Here is a 16,311-nt window from a genome sequence, read left to right as displayed (position 1 = left end):
ACTGATAATATATACATATATATGTATATATATATTATTCAATGTTATTAGAGTGCAAATGGTTTAGAATAAACCTAAAAAAATGAGCATCTTCTAGAAATACTGTGGTCACTGGCATAAACAAGCCAATGACCAAAAGTCATAATATAATATAATTTACATTCTAGGAAAATGTGTTCCCTATACAATGAATTTAGTGTTTTCAATACCTGGCCTTCAAATAAATGTTATTTGAAGACAATTTGGGTTCATCAGGTTTATCAAGTACTTATAAGAAAGGTACTCTCAACCAATAGTTTGGAAAGGTACTGAATCAAAAATTCCAGGGATAAGGACCAAGAATCAGGTGATTCTAATTATCAAACAAGTGGCAGGACCATCACTGAAGACCTATCTATTTCTTTTATTCATTTAATCATCCAACAAATATGTATTTTCATGCCTACCAAGTGTCAGGCACTATGCTAGGCCTGAAGAAGAAAGAAAAAAAAAATCTCTGCCCTCATGAGTTTACATTCTAGCAGAGGACACACAACAATGCACAATAAATAAAACAGGTAAGTAACTGATATAATATGTTAGAAGGTGATGATTACAAGGAGGAAATAAAAGAGCAAGATAAAGGGGTGGATTTGGCGGGGGGCGGGGGGGGAACGGGCCTGAAATAACTATGCCATCTTAATCGGAAGTGAGGTGTGGATGAATGATCTGTGAAACAGAGGATTGTGGCAGTCTTGGCTGCTTGTTCTCTTTCTGGCAAAGACCCAGCTTGTCCTTATTTTCATATTTCATCTTCCCACTGTCTTCACAGGATTTCGCAATCTTTCCCACAGCCTCTCGATTCAAAGCCATTACTCAGCCAGCGGGAGGCTGTTCCCCCAGGGAATGTACCGCAGCGTCCAGACCGGCTGCCAATGAGTGACGCCTTCACGGACAACTGGCCTGATGGTTCACATTATGATAACACAGGGTTTGTTGCAGAGGAGACCGCAGGCGAGAATGCCAACAACAATCCTCTCTTAAGTTCAAAATCTAGAAGCACATCTTCTCACGGACGCAGGCCTTTGCTTAGGCAGGATAGGATTGTTGGTGTTCCCCTGGAACTCGAGCAGTCTACACACAGACACACACCAGAAACAGAAGTGCCTCCTTCCAATCCCTGGCAGAATTGGACCAGAACCCCTAGTCCTTTTGAAGACAGGACCGCTTTCCCTTCCAAATTAGAGACAACCCCCACCACCAGCCCATTGCCTGAAAGGAAAGAACATATAAAAGAATCTGCTGAAATACCTAGTCCTTTTTCTCCAGGAGTACCATGGGAGTATCACGATTCCAATCCCAACAGGAGTCTTAGCAATGTCTTTTCTCAGATCCACTGCCGCCCAGAATCTTCTAAAGGTGTTATTTCCATTAGCAAAAGCACAGAGAGGCTTTCCCCACTCATGAAAGATATCAAGTCCAATAAATTCAAAAAGTCCCAGAGTATCGATGAGATTGACATTGGTACGTACAAGGTGTATAACATACCGTTAGAAAACTATGCTTCTGGGAGTGATCACTTAGGAAGCCATGAACGGCCAGATAAAATGTTGGGACCAGAGCATGGTATGTCCAGTATGTCTCGAAGCCAGTCGGTCCCAATGCTGGATGACGAGATGCTCACGTATGGAAGTAGTAAAGGGCCACAGCAACAAAAAGCTTCCATGACCAAAAAAGTCTATCAGTTTGACCAAAGCTTCAATCCCCAAGGAGCAGTGGAAGTTAAAGCCGAAAAGAGGATACCGCCCCCGTTTCAACACAATTCTGAGTACGTGCAACAGCCCGGCAAAAACATCGGCAAGGATTTGGTTAGTCCCAGAGCTTACAGAGGATACCCACCGATGGAGCAAATGTTCTCATTTTCTCAGCCATCCGTTAATGAGGATGCTGTGGTGAATGCCCAGTTCGCAAGCCAAGGTGCCAGGACGGGCTTCTTGAGAAGAGCCGACTCCCTGGCGAGCTCCACAGAGATGGCCATGTTTAGAAGGGTCAGTGAACCTCATGAGCTGCCTCCGGGTGATAGGTACGGCAGACCTCCGTATAGGGGCGGTCTGGATCGCCAAAGCAGCGTTTCAGTGACTGAGTCCCAGTTCCTGAAAAGGAATGGCAGGTACGAAGATGAACACCCTTCATATCAAGAAGTGAAAGCTCAGGCGGGAAGTTTTCCAGTTAAAAACCTTACGCAGAGGAGGCCATTGTCTGCAAGAAGCTACAGTACAGAGAGTTACGGTGCCTCCCAAACCAGGCCAGTTTCAGCTAGGCCTACTATGGCAGCTCTTTTGGAAAAACTGCCATCTGACTATAACTTGGGTAACTATGGTGACAAGCCATCAGATAACAGTGATATAAAGCCGAGGCCCGCCCCTGTGAGGGGAGAGGAGAGCTGTGGGAAAATGCCTGCAGACTGGAGACAGCAGCTGCTTAGACATATAGAAGCTAGAAGGTTAGACAGGGTATGTCTGGCATTTCTCTGTAAGAATACCCCCCCTGCCTTTAGTTGCACTGCACTGCCATCTCTAAGCACATGTAGGGAAGCATGAACTACACGAATGAGCAGACAATCAGCATTTTGTTTCTCTCTCTATTGTGGGGAAATGGCTCGTAACAGTTTCTCGTGGATGTTGTTTAACGCCCTTCCAGAGTCCGTAACCTGTAGGCGAATGATTTACCCAGTCTAGCCCAACTATTGTTAGTGAGAAAGAATTTGACGCCGTTGTGTGGGCTGGTGCTTCAGGTGCTTTCTAGCCGTTAAGGCGGAATGCCTCTCCTAGGACACAGAACTGTTCTCTAGCGACCTAAAGAGTATGATTTTTGTTCAATCTAGAAAAAGTGAGTATCTGGCCCCTCTCTGCACAGACTCACTTATTATAAAGTCAGGCCTAATTTGTCTATAAAATTGTCCCACACAGTTACTGCTAGGGGGCGACTAAAGTTATTACTTCCAATGAGCAATAATCTTTTCCCAGCAAGAAACAGAAAAATAAAATAAGCGGAGATTGAATGCCCTCAATAAAAAATCCTGCCATTTACAATGTTGATTTTTATACAAAAAGACATGTTTAACTTCAAATCATACTACAGGTGACAAAAATAAGATGATGTCTTTATGAAGACTACAAAGGTACAAATTAGTGCATATATTGCAACCAAAAAAAAGAAAGTTAATCCCAATTCAGTTACAAACTGAGTCACATTACAGCATGGAATGCATAGTGATTGAGGAGGGTGTAAAAAAAAAATATATATATATATATATATATATAATTTTAAAGCCTAGAATTACTTTTTGTTGCCTATTTGTATCTCCTGAAGAGAAATCTGATATTTCACTTTCTACTATGATCAATAATTGACCATTCTCATTGAATGTACTTTGTGGCTTTGGTGTAGAGGGTCTTGTGTACTCTGCATTGACCTTAGAATCTTAAGGTCCTTTTTGTGAAAATAGGGCCTTCTGCTCTCATTTTCTAGGGTTTAAATACTTAGAGTAAATCGGGGATCCGGGAAATAATATACCATTAGAAAGTTTTGCTCAGTAGTTTTATTATTTTATTTGGTGTCCTGCTAAAAGCACAGGTCACAGCATTTATTATATATTTCCTTAATATTGAATTTTGCATTTTCAGGTATACTCTTTCTAAATAATTATATTGTTTGTAGGTCGTGTCTACATGACGTGAAAACAATTATTTTTAGGGACAAGTGAACTAACAAATGTGGGTGTGGGTGTTAGTTTTCAATGTGGAAATTGGTTCTGCCTTGCAAAATATTTCATCAGAATGTCTGCTTCAAATAGGTATGCTCAGTCCCATTGAAGGGAGCCTCATCAAAGCCTCATGACTGGCTGTCAGTGGAGACACCTGGTCAGTTGTCACCATGCCTTACCTCAACTTAGACCCTCCATGTAGGCAGATAACTTGGAGGGCGAAAATATTTGGGGCCAAATAATACAGTACAGTTTGGGAACTCTGGCCTCGTGTAGACACGACCATACGTAACAGGGTAAGATGAACTAGTCAAGAAAGGTTATAAGAAGCTTTTCAGAGCGTATGTACAATGACTAGTAATTTGAGGCAACAGAGGAGTGAGTGAAAACAAAGCATGAAAAAGAAGACAAAATGCTTTTGGTACCATCATTTATTTACTGGTTTCTCAGATAAATGGTTCCTCTCCTTTGAATGGAGCTACTCCTCCAGCTGGAGCAGGATTTTGGAGAGAGGAAACTAGGAGCAGGGGAGGGGGATTAGGATCGGCAGAAGTCTGCAAGCCCTGCCTGGCCCAGATCCTGAAAACTAAAAGTAAACTCATGTGTGTTTCCTATTGCTGTGACAACACCTTCCTTTTTAATTAGTTTCCACGCTTCCCCTCTTCGTTTATAATTCCCTCAGTCTGTCTTTCATTTTCCAGAGCAATTTCAATGTATATTCCATAGCTTCCTATTTAATTCCAAGAAATTAGGTTACCTGAGAGTATTGCTTCAAGCCACTAGAGCCTGAAAGTTTGTCCTCCTGTTTTCTCCAAGTAACATTTCTTCCCCCCATCTCAATTGCGTGACTGAGCTATTCAGGCTGTATCTTACTTAGAACTTTCCAGCTACTCAAAAAGTTGAATTCAGGGTACCGAAGCACAGACCTTTTATGTAAGACTAGTTTTGACATAGCTGTGCTTTTTTTAACGTAACATTCAAAGTCAGACTGCACCGGAGATACCGTGTGTTTCCTTCCCAGGGAAATTTAGTTGAGGATTTGAACCCAGAAATCGGATAGTTATACTAGAAACTACACGATCTTTGTCCATTCTTCATAAGAGAGAACTGCCCAGAGGCCTGGACGTTGGATAAGCTTAACAGCCCAAGATAATGTTGGCTAAAGATCTTGCCTGGTGTTGACCTTGGAGAGGCAGCTCCAAGTACTGCCGTAGATAAAAGATGCTGTTTTCTCCTGTAGTTTAACTTCGAGGCTCATGCGTCCACTACAGGGTCCCACTGTGACTGAGAGAATTTAAAACATGAACCCATATGTCCAAGACTGCTCCCCTTCTACGGGAGCTAAGAGGGACTAGACTGGAATAATTTTAAACCTTAAGGAATCATTCAAGCGCTAGATTGAAATGTTCAGTGTCCTTTTCATCTTTGGCATGGTGACAATGAAAAATCACTGGATGATATAATCAAGGATCCATAACAAATATGATCGGTAGACAAGCACACCATCAGGAGTTTAATTGTCCTTCAGTTGAGTTCAGTGAAACTGATGCTAAAAATCATTATTTTGCAAACAATGCCCTCAGAATAGAATAGCTGCCTGTTGTTATTGTTCAGTAATACTCAGTTTTTAAAAAGTTTACTAAGTTAACTTGTGTAGATTTTTTTTCCAAAATAAGAGAATTTCTTAAAAGGGCCAAATACTGTCAATTACTACTTTCTTCTGAAAGGTGGAAAGTGGAGATCGTCCTAATGGAAACTCTTTGATGACGGGACATAAAAATGTTTTAATTTAAATGAAGTTCTATAGAAGAAAATTAACTAGCTCTCAGACCCTTGGAATAACCTGAGATGCACCTGTTGAAGGATAGCCACAATGCAGATATCACCAGAGTGCTCTATAGGTATTTAGGTACATTAGATAAGTAGTCTTAATAGCTCAAATCATAATTCCTTTAGTTTCATTATGAAACTTCTCCAGTTTAAAATGTAATTTTTAAGAAACAAAAAAAGTCAGAAACTTTGGATTCACATACAATTTCTTTGACTGGTTTAATTAAATTAATCAGTAAATTCAATTAGCCAATAGTCAGGTTGAATGATTTTTTTTTTTTTTTTGACCAGCTCTTTTTCTGAGTTGCTGTAATTATGTCTATAGACGGAGCAATAAAGGACACTGATTTTTGGCTTTAACATTGTAGCGCCTTCGTTTTAGGGCAGAATTAGAAGCTGGTATTTGTCTTGTCTATGTGTTTATCTCACAATGTGAAAGAGACCATGAGATTTGGAGCTGGCAAAATTTGATTAAGATCTCACTGTTTGAATTTTTTTTTAACTAATAGACTACCACAGACGAACAACATTTGTCCAAAGTCACTACAATCATGATATATGAGAGAATAGGTTCTATGCCCTTGAGTTAGCAGCAGATGTAAAACAGAATGTAGCCTTGCTTTTTGTCTTTTCTGTAGTTTTGGATGGTACTCATTATGTGCATAACTAACACTGTTTACTGTATGCTTCTGTCTGATCAAGTGCATGTTTAAAAGACAGTTACTGTTTGCCCGCTTAAAGTTAAATGTTATAAATTTTAAACATGTTCATGTAATAATCAGTTTGTTGAGCATGTGTTCACACCCTGTCACATGATTATTTCCTCTACTCAGAATGCTGCTTACAAACACAACACAGTTAACCTTGGCATGCTGCCCTATGGAGGTATTTCAGCAATGCATGCAGGCAGAAGCATGACTTTAAACTTGCAGACTAAGTCTAAATTTGATCTACAAGAACTACCTCTTCAGAAAGTAAGTATGGACTGCCTTACATGTGTCAGCATACCAAAGCCAATTAATGTTGTTTGTTCACTTAATGTGTTTAGGCTGTACATACAACCCTACTTAAAGACTCTTCTGAGTCCAAAAAGCACAAGGGCAAATAATGTAGAGCCCGAACTCTTAGCTGCTAAATGAGTATTTGGAGCTAGAATGATTCTCAGGTTCCTGCTTAACAGCTTTGCTTTTTGGATTGAGCAGGTACATGGCTTTTTGAGTTGCTTTAAGGCTCATTTTCTTATTACTCATTTCTTTTTCTTTTATTCTTTGTTTTCCTCTCTTTTGTGTGTGTAGATATATGAACATGTATTTTTTAAAACATTTTTGGAGATAGTCCTCTCTTCCCTTGCTGATGCATTCTGAAAACAGAGCTAGAAATTATTGTTGGATTTCAGCTGATCCCTTTGGAAAAGACATAGCGACCTAAATTACAATGGAAATGAAGTGGTTGGCACTCCTAAATGCTTCCCGTTGTCTTTATGGAAAATATCACACAGAAATAAAACATGAGAAACAAGTTCGTGGCTTAGCTAGCAAATTGTTACTCATCCTAGACTAATGGAAAAGGAGCATGTTAACAGGGCTTTCAATATAATTGTAGGCTCATTTGAAATGAAATATACTGGAAGAAGAAACATTTCCATTGTCGAAGGAACATTTCTGCTGTTTTATTCAGGCAAAACTGAGAATGAACATTTTACCTGTTTAAATTGATTAATACCTCTGTCTTAGTTACATTTTGATGGAGACTAATGAGTCATTTTCATGCAATATGTCATTATGACTATATTATTAATATAGTCATTAACCTAGTAAGTTTTATGAAAAAAAACAGTGCAAAGTAGGGATAACAGAATGACAGTAGCCTCCAAATACTTCTCTCATAATAAAATTAATGAACATATGGAACTAACTCCCATCCCAGCAAAATGAGGGTCAAAGACCCCCAATCCACGTTTTATTGTTAAATTAGTCTGAATAACAATTCCTAACTCTGGATAGTTTGCTTCATACTGTCAATAGGGGAATAAAATCAAAGAGACATATTCACAGCTTTTTCACCACCCACAGTCATTTTGGGGGAAAAAACCTAACTAAATTAAGAACTTTTGAACGTTGAATTTGCACTGAGTAATAGATAAGACAGCACCATTTAAATAGGCCCCTCTCCTAGAGGGCTTGGCAATTGATAGAAATCAAACCCTTAAAGAGGATGGAATTTCAAAATTCAGTGGTCGTATTAGCAAGATCTTGATAGGAAGGGAGCTATTGCTTGCACCTGTTGAAATGATATGGAAAGCCCCTTATTTTGCTTAATGTTTAGCCCCATTAAACTCATCCACCTATAGAACAATATGAATATATTCAGTGTTTGAAAAATGGTAATATACTTGAAATGCTGTTTCCCAATGTCTAAATTGTTCCCCCAAAATTAATTTGGTCCCTCTATGTTGCTATATTAACTTTCTGATCTTGTTTGGGGTACCCTAGGGAATGGATTCATTAACTGTTAGTACAGTTCTAAGATAATCTATATATCAGAAATATTAGAGAGTTCTAATATTTAGAGACTTTTCAACCTTCCTCAGTTAGATACAGAGATGACCTAAAGGAATTCTCTTTGGAAGCTACATTAAATTGAAAACCAAAAATAATTCAAATGTTGAAAGACTCCATCTCAAAATGAATTATCATCAATATGTTATTATCCACACCAGAGAGAGAGAGAGAAGAGAAGGCAAGGGGGAGAAAAGAAATACAGACAAGACAAGCACCCCATGACCCCTAAAAGACTTTATGACCCCAGATTATCAGTTTAAGGCCTTCAACTTTCAGCTTTAGGCATCTGAGGCAACTTTCCTGTCCTGCCGCCAGTGCGGGAACCTTATCAGGTACAGGCACTGGGTGCTTGGTGTTTCAAGAATATTCCAGACTCTACTTACTCCCATGGATTCCACTCTAAGGCTTTACCCCTTCATCTTTGGGCCCAGGCACAGCGCTTTTGCTGAGCTTCTTCAATTTGAAAATTTCTTTGTTTTTTCTGCCAAGTTTTAGAGTCATCTTCTCTTAAAATTTTCCTTTCTTGGCTCCACTGACCATTGCTAACTGGTCTTGTGGTTGAGGTTCAATTTCCCTGAACCTTTCTCACTGGGAGAGGAGAGAGGCAAAAATTATTTTCCTTTGACTTACAAATGCATAAAAACCTATTACAACATTTTTGTCTTGCTGCTTAAGGTAATAAAAATTAGTATCAGCAATTTAAGATTTTGCAGTCTCTGAATGCTTGTTAGCCATGAGAACTGCATTGAAAATATAGAGTAAGATCAATTTATAAAGAAGAATTTTCAGTAGATCAAACTGTTCATTCTCCCATGGAAATACGAGAGCTCTTTTTATTTATAAAATTTCTAAATGACAATACTAGCCATCTCTACGTAGGTGCTGTGGCAAATAGCTCTGGATGTCGTAAGGAATCTAAATTAACACTATATCAAAAACTTATGATATACTATATGCTGGCTAACTGAAGATAATAAAAAAGTAATAAAAGTAATAAAAAATTAAAAATTAAAAAATATAAATAAATAAACTAACATTTCCACATATATTACCAGTTAAGCACTAGAAATGGAGTTGTAGCTACTCCTCCGGGACCATTCAGGGGCTGACGTCCACACCCTTTCCCCGTACTCTGCTTGGCAAACCTTACCTCTTGCAATTAAGAGAAAGGAGCTCTTACTCATATTTTCTCTGTCACACAGAGACATTTTTGCAGGTTGTGTACCCAGAGGGTACCTTTCTGTGATTCTGACCTCCCCCCACCTCCATTTTGGTAACTGGAAGAAAGGCACTATTTGTGCTAGCTGAGGTCCTGACTCAGGGTGTTATTTTGTTTTTCGGTTTGAGTTTCTGTTTAGGTTACCAAATATGTCTAGTTATTTTTTCTCAAATGTTCTAAACAAATTTATAATAAACTAATTAAAGGATATAGCTGTTTGTAAATGAAGATTGAAGTGAATATTTATGTAGATGAAAAGAAAAAACTCTCCCAGATTTTTCTGTGCTTTGAATATTTCTAATGTGTTCATATTAATTACATGCCAGGTCAAGTATTGTACATTTTTCATGGATTGCAAGCTACATCTAGGCTTCTTATACTATGAACCGTAAATTACGTAATCTATGGTAATTTTATGAAACCTACTAAGATATTAACAAAATGTTAAGATATACAAAGTTATTTTAATATTTAATTTCCGTTAGTTTTTATTTATTGATGTAAACATCAAATAAACATCTAATTTCCTAAAAAAATTTGACAGTACTTGTAACCAGACATTTAACATATATAAGTCATTATTAAATTACAGAATTATTAGTATTTTCTATTAATCCATTTATTTATTCATTCATTTATTCATTAATCATTTATTTGCTGCCTCTCCAAAAAGCATTTAAGGCAACTTTCTATGCTTTATTAATGGTTCCATGTGCTTCTTCGGATGTGTTCTGTTGTAACTGAGCTTAGTTATTGTCTTGAAATTTTATGTTATTAGAGAGAAATATAATACTGTAAAATGTCAATTCAAATTGCCTTTTTTATTATCCAGATTAATGGTAGAAAAATATTTTGACAGGAGAATAAAGACTAGGATTTATTAAGAATCTACTGTGTGCCTTCGTACCATTAGGTACTTTAAATATGTTTTTTTCACACAACCCTCACAAACCCTCAGAGGAAGTGTTTATCTCCATGGTACAGACCACGAAACTGAGGCTCCTGTGTCACACAAAGGAACCTACCTACATTCTACCCTTTTCTTTCTGCACCTAACATAGTAGTAGGTAGAATTTGATCTGACCCTGCTTGGCACCAAGTTCCCTGCTGTTTTTACCATACAATGAGCCTTCTCAAATATTTATAAAACCTGACATTTTTAGGGAACGTAACTCATGATAGTTGATAAAGCTCTTTCAAACACATTATTATCTCACGTCATCTTCACAATAATCCAGAAAAATAGATCTATGGGATGGAGAAAAGACTACATAGTAGAACATATTAACTAAGGCAAAACCTATCATGCCCACATCATTCCCTATGTGCCACAGATACAGGGCTCTCTCAGTTAGCAGAACCTAATAAATGCTCATAGTTACCTCAGGCTCTTTAAGATTCACTTTCATTTCCTGGGCACTCGGTGTAACCAAGAAATATGCTTCATGGCGGTGAAAGGCCAAAGACTGTGAACCCAAGAAAATCACAAGTTAATCGTTCCTGCAACTGCACCCCCAGAGACAAGTAGGGCTGGGGAAGAAATCACTGGCCTCTCCTAGCTCCCCCTCTGCAGGTGTGTGGCTGCTAGTATAGTGTGATTTCTTCCATGCTGGAGAAATTGACACTTCTTTCCTTGTTCCTTTCTTTTTAACTTCTACCACCATAATATTATAACATAGCACCTACTGCTTATTGGGCTTTATTGAAACAGACACTAATATAAATTACAATTTCAGGGTAAGGGAAGTTAAAATTATGGAAATATATGTATGAAAGAATCTTTTCATAGAATTTTGCCTGGAAGAAGATGGCCTGGCTATCTGTTTTATTAGTTGATACTCATCCCACTATCTTTTGGATTAGAGAAATTCAGATAGAAATGTGTGCACCTAAATTATTTTTAAATTTCTAATGTCCTTTCTTACTGCATCTATGTAGATGACTCAGGATCAAATAGTACCAACATTTGATATGCATTTATTCACCCTAGTCTCAAGGGTTACTTACTTAATTCCATTTTTTTTTCGGCTGAAAGCAAAACAAGATTTGTGCAGCACCTTGGGGCAACTTAAGCCTATAGCTTCTATTGATTCTGCTGCATTTATTATTGGCTACCTATCACTCAAGAAAGATTCACTTATCTTTCTAATTATGAAAAAAACCTCCAGCCTGTAAATCCACATAAATCCTCAAGGACAATGACTAAAATTACCAAAATAATAATGTTAGTACTCATACAGATGCTTCCTCACCATGACAATGAAACGGTGGTTTAAAAAATCATCTGTATATTACATTACAACCTTCAGATTAAACCCCTTGAAATCATAATGATTTATATTGAAACTTGGCATATATTTATAGTACCTATTTTTTTAAAAATATATGCAGAAAATGAATAATGTAACAATAATTTTCACTAGAAATACTTTGGGGAAGATTATTTTTAAAACATTTTTAAATCTATGGTAATGCCTTTTGTGAACTATATGCCAATTACTAAGCAAAATAGATCCTTGAGTTTTAAGGCATATATCCCAAGACCTTTGCAGAGTGCCAAATGCTAATACCACTCTCCTATAATTTCTCCAGCTAAATGCAGTAAGTCTAATTTGTCAAGCATTCAGTGCACCCATTAGTTAGCTAACCAAAGCAAAACTACTAAATCAGCTAAGCTCATTTATTCATATTTGTGAATCCTGTACATACAAACATATTCACATATGGACACACATAAGCACATGCATGCACACACTCACCCATATGTACATGTATAGCACAGATCTTCACGCACATTTACATCTCAGCAAAATTAGAAATTACTTCTTCCAGTAGACACTTGTGGTCATTCACAGTAGTCAAAAACATAAATGTTAAATCTACAAATGTCCATAGTCATTTCTGGGACTGTATCCCTTCAGCAAAACTTCTCCTAGCATTAGTGTATTTCTTAACAAATATAATTTCTGAGTTTTCACTAAATCATAATGACCATTTTCTCTGTTCTTTTTAAAATATTTAAAGACCTACAGAATTTAGAAGTTGAGAAAATGGTGCATTATGGTGATTTTCCATGTCTTTTATATTTAACTAGTTATTTATGCTGAGGAAAAGAAGACTCATTCTTACTTTTTTAAAGTATCTAAATAAAATATCTAGAGTGTGGTACTAGAAATAATTGAATGAATAACTGAACCTCAGTTTGCTTATTATCTCTGCAATAACAAATTTCAACAGTGATAGCTTCATCATTTTTTTATATATTTCAGTTGTTCCTTTTAATCTTTTATAGAATTTTAACAACTAAGCAACTGCATTTATATACAACTCAGTAGCATGTTATCAAAAGCATAATTTTTTGTAAATAGCTATACATCTTTTGGGACAGAATGTGAACCCACTGTATAATTTTCTTTTGGACCACACCCCCACACCCAACATTAATAAACTGTTTTCATGGTCTTACTATTTCTCCAAACTTAAGCCCCCAGAGTATCTTACTTAAGAAAAACAAAAACATCAGAGCATTCTTGAAATGGAGAAAGGAAATTGCTTTCAGGAAATTCTTTTAATTTTGGTGTCTAGTAAAAGTATTTTTTTTTCATGTGTCTGCATGTTTATGTTTCCTCTGACCCCTGTACTGTAGAATTGGTGTGGTTGCTAATTCTAATTTTAAAAAGAGAAAGATTGATTCTTAAACTAGGGAAGAGCCTACACCATCATGATATTAGGATTTTGACTAAAGGATTTTTGCGTTTTTTGTTTTTTGTTTTTTGTTTTTAACACCAAAAGAATTCTGCAATTTTCAGTTGCTCTCTGTGACTAGGAGTCCTGTCTGGGCAGCTGAAGCAAGACTAGTGGAGGAAATAGGAAGGAGAGGAGAATGATATGGAGGGGGAAAAAATAAAAGAATACTTGTGTTACATTCTGGCCTCTTCTCAAAAATAGATTTTGCACAGGCACCTAACCAGATGAACACATGCATTATCCTACTTCACTGGCAAATAAATCAAGCCAGAAAGACATGGATATTAGTTTAAACCATTAATTGAAGCCAAAACAAACAAACAAACAAAAACACCAGTCAGTAGTGCTTACCCTGAAAACTTATATTTTAACTGCTTAATTTTAATAATTTGACTTGTCATATTTTAATATCTAGAAAAATTGTGTGTGAGCATATACAAACATGTTAATCTGAAAAAGGAAAAGACTAGAAGTTTAATGCTTGAAAACAAACAGGCATTAAATAGCTGTGTTTTTTTTTCAAGTAGTCTGTAGTTTAAATATGTTACCTACATGTGATTTTTCAAACAAACTCAAGTGAATTCACCCCTAACTAACCCAGATGCTTCAATTCAGTACCTTTTTTCTCTTTTTTCACATTTTCTGATAGACTCACGAAAAAGGAATTCTTAATGGCTAAAGCACAAGAAGAAAATTGAGCTACTCCTTACTTTTCATTATATCCATTAGACCTTAGGAAAACTTCATCTAGGGTCATAATCTTATTTTAAAACAGTTCCAAGCAATCCCTTTAAAAAAAAATGCATGCAGTCAGAATGCAGATTGGATGGTTATATAATTGTTTTTTAAAAAACAACTAGGACCACTCTGTATAACCAGATCACAGCTGCCAAGCAGCCCATCTGTGCCATGTTGTGAAGAGAATGGTCCAGTTCTCCCATCCTGGGGTTGGACAGTTCCTCCCACAGAGTAGAGCTGCACCTACACCTTCTAACTAGGCTTTATTTATCCATAGGGATACTTCAAACCATATACAGAAAATGGCATAGGAAACACTGAGCATAATTTCTCACCCACATAAAAATTCCCCAGGAAATCAAGGAGTATCTGGATATCCTGTAGGTTAAGGGAGGAGAAAGTATGTATATGATTATACATATATAATCATAAAAAAAAGTTGATCTGCTTCCACAGGAAAAATATACCAGTACTATATCCCTCCACTGGAGGCTGTCTTTCTGATGGTGTGTAATTTGCTATTACTCAGATCAGACTGTGGAGTCCTCCCTGGTATCTTATGTTAATAATAATAATGACAGGGGTATTATTATTTGTTAAAAATAATAAGCAGTAAATCAGCTACAAATATATGAAGAATTTAAACTTTAAAGCATAAATGATCTATATAAATAAATTTAAAATCAAAAGTCATTTATTTATGCCATGATTCTAATAGCACAATATTTTTGATATTCCTTTCCTATATTCCTAAAAGCAATCTGTAGATAATGTCATAGTACCATAAATCTTACACTATGCTAGTATTAACACTATGTTGGATTAGTGCAAGGCATGTTCTACCAGAATCAGTACAGTTTTATAAAATTTGTTTTAGGTTATGGTTTGAAATATTGAAAGTTACATACTATGTATTATATGGTTTCAGTTTATATTCTAAATGGTAAGATCATACTAAAGAAATGAATTAAGCAGGTTTTAAATGTTGTGGTTTTTAACAATTGGTTAATTTTATTCTGATTATTTTTTATTCAGGTACTGTAAATAATCTAAACTTTTCTTTAAAATTCAGTAAATAACTCTAAGATGGTTATTTTAATCGAATTTCTCACTGCTTCCAAAAAGCTGTCAATTTAGAATTCTTACTGAGTAAATAGTGTATAATAATTCTTCCAGTTCAGAATATTTGTTTTTCTGCAATTAAACAAAATTAATTTTATCATAGTCACTAGGCACTCTTTTCAGAAAATTATGATAAACTTCTATTACATCACTAAAGAATGCCATACCATTTTCGCAATAGACCCCGTCCCAGCAAAGCAACATTTTAGACAATGGACAAGAAGATGTATCTCCTAGTGGCCAATGGAATCCTTATCCTCTTGGGAGGCGGGATGTACCTCCGGACACCATTACTAAAAAGGTAACCAATTTCAAATTAATGACACAAACCATGAACCTTGTGCATCCATTGTAATATGTAATCCATATCTTGTGTCTTAACAACATTTCTAATTTTGTAATAAATTTAGGCTAAATTTTATCCCACTATAAGGAGCTTAGTTAACTGTAAGCTCAAGAAATGAACACTACCAAATGTTAAGAATTGGTAACAAATTTTTATAAACAATATCCTGCCACCTCTCTGCAGATACTCTCACCTCTTACTAGTGCCTGACTCCCACCTTTGAAATGCAAGTACAGGATTGTGTGTAATGCATACTTCTGACCCTCTTTAGTTTAGCAGTATGGTGCAGCCAATTTGTGTAAAACGAAATTTGGCTAAAAAAAAGGTTGATTTACCATTTTCAAAGTCATAGCAGTTCATTCATCCAGTCATTCATTCAATAAATACTTATTGAGCAACTGTATGTGCTCAGCTATGTGTTGAGCACTTGCTAGATACTGGGGAACAAAAATGACAAAGGTGGGGTCTTACCTTAAAGACCTTTTAGTCTAGTGAGGTAGCCTAAGTGACAGGTAGGCAATTATAATACCATATTATATCATCATGACGGGAATAAGAAGAAGCCACAACCTGGGAAGATAATTGCAACATATATGAGGGACAAAGGATTGGTATTCCAGAATATATTTTTTAAAACTCATATAATCAATAACAAAAGACATACAACACTACAAAAAATGGTAAAGTACAAGGGGAATTAGGAGAGTAAATAAACATTTTTAAAAACTGAATACTTTTGTCAATCAGAAATACAAAAAAAAAAAGATGCTATTTTATACCTACTAGTCACAAAAATTAAGAAGTCTGAAAAATGTAGGTTGCTTACAACTATAAGAACAATGGAAACCTTTTTATAGTTCTTGTAGGAATAAAAAGCACAATCACTTTGGTATCAAATTATCTTATAAAGCTGAACATGCACATACCCTACAATCCAAAAATTGCCCTCCTGAGATATTATCCAAGACACTTGTAATGTTTACAATAGTAGAAAACTGGAAAA

General features: G+C 36.3%; 1 protein-coding gene across 3 annotated transcripts in view; it reads left to right on the top strand.

Annotated features, from left to right (window-relative positions):
- The window catches only part of LRRC7 (leucine rich repeat containing 7), a 317,511-nt gene that overhangs the window by 235,122 nt on the left and 66,078 nt on the right, over positions 1-16,311 (top strand). For 2 of the 3 annotated variants that reach the window (XM_028102462.2, XM_088022968.1), the window contains exons 19-21: positions 812-2,492; positions 6,409-6,549; positions 15,144-15,263. In XM_028102462.2, coding sequence (XP_027958263.2) covers positions 812-2,492; positions 6,409-6,549; positions 15,144-15,263 — 1,942 coding nt within the window. The remainder of the gene's footprint in view (positions 1-811; positions 2,493-6,408; positions 6,550-15,143; positions 15,264-16,311) is intronic. The other variant, XM_088022969.1, reaches the window with a different exon arrangement.

The sequence above is a fragment of the Eumetopias jubatus genome, unplaced genomic scaffold (genome assembly GCF_037043125.1).
Source record: "Eumetopias jubatus isolate StellerSeaLion01/CBP00866 unplaced genomic scaffold, mEumJub1_p1.0 scaffold_4, whole genome shotgun sequence".
Taxonomy (NCBI): domain Eukaryota; kingdom Metazoa; phylum Chordata; class Mammalia; order Carnivora; family Otariidae; genus Eumetopias; species Eumetopias jubatus.
The sequence above is the reverse complement of the archived record's forward strand: the minus strand, read 5'-3'. Positions and strand labels throughout refer to the sequence as shown.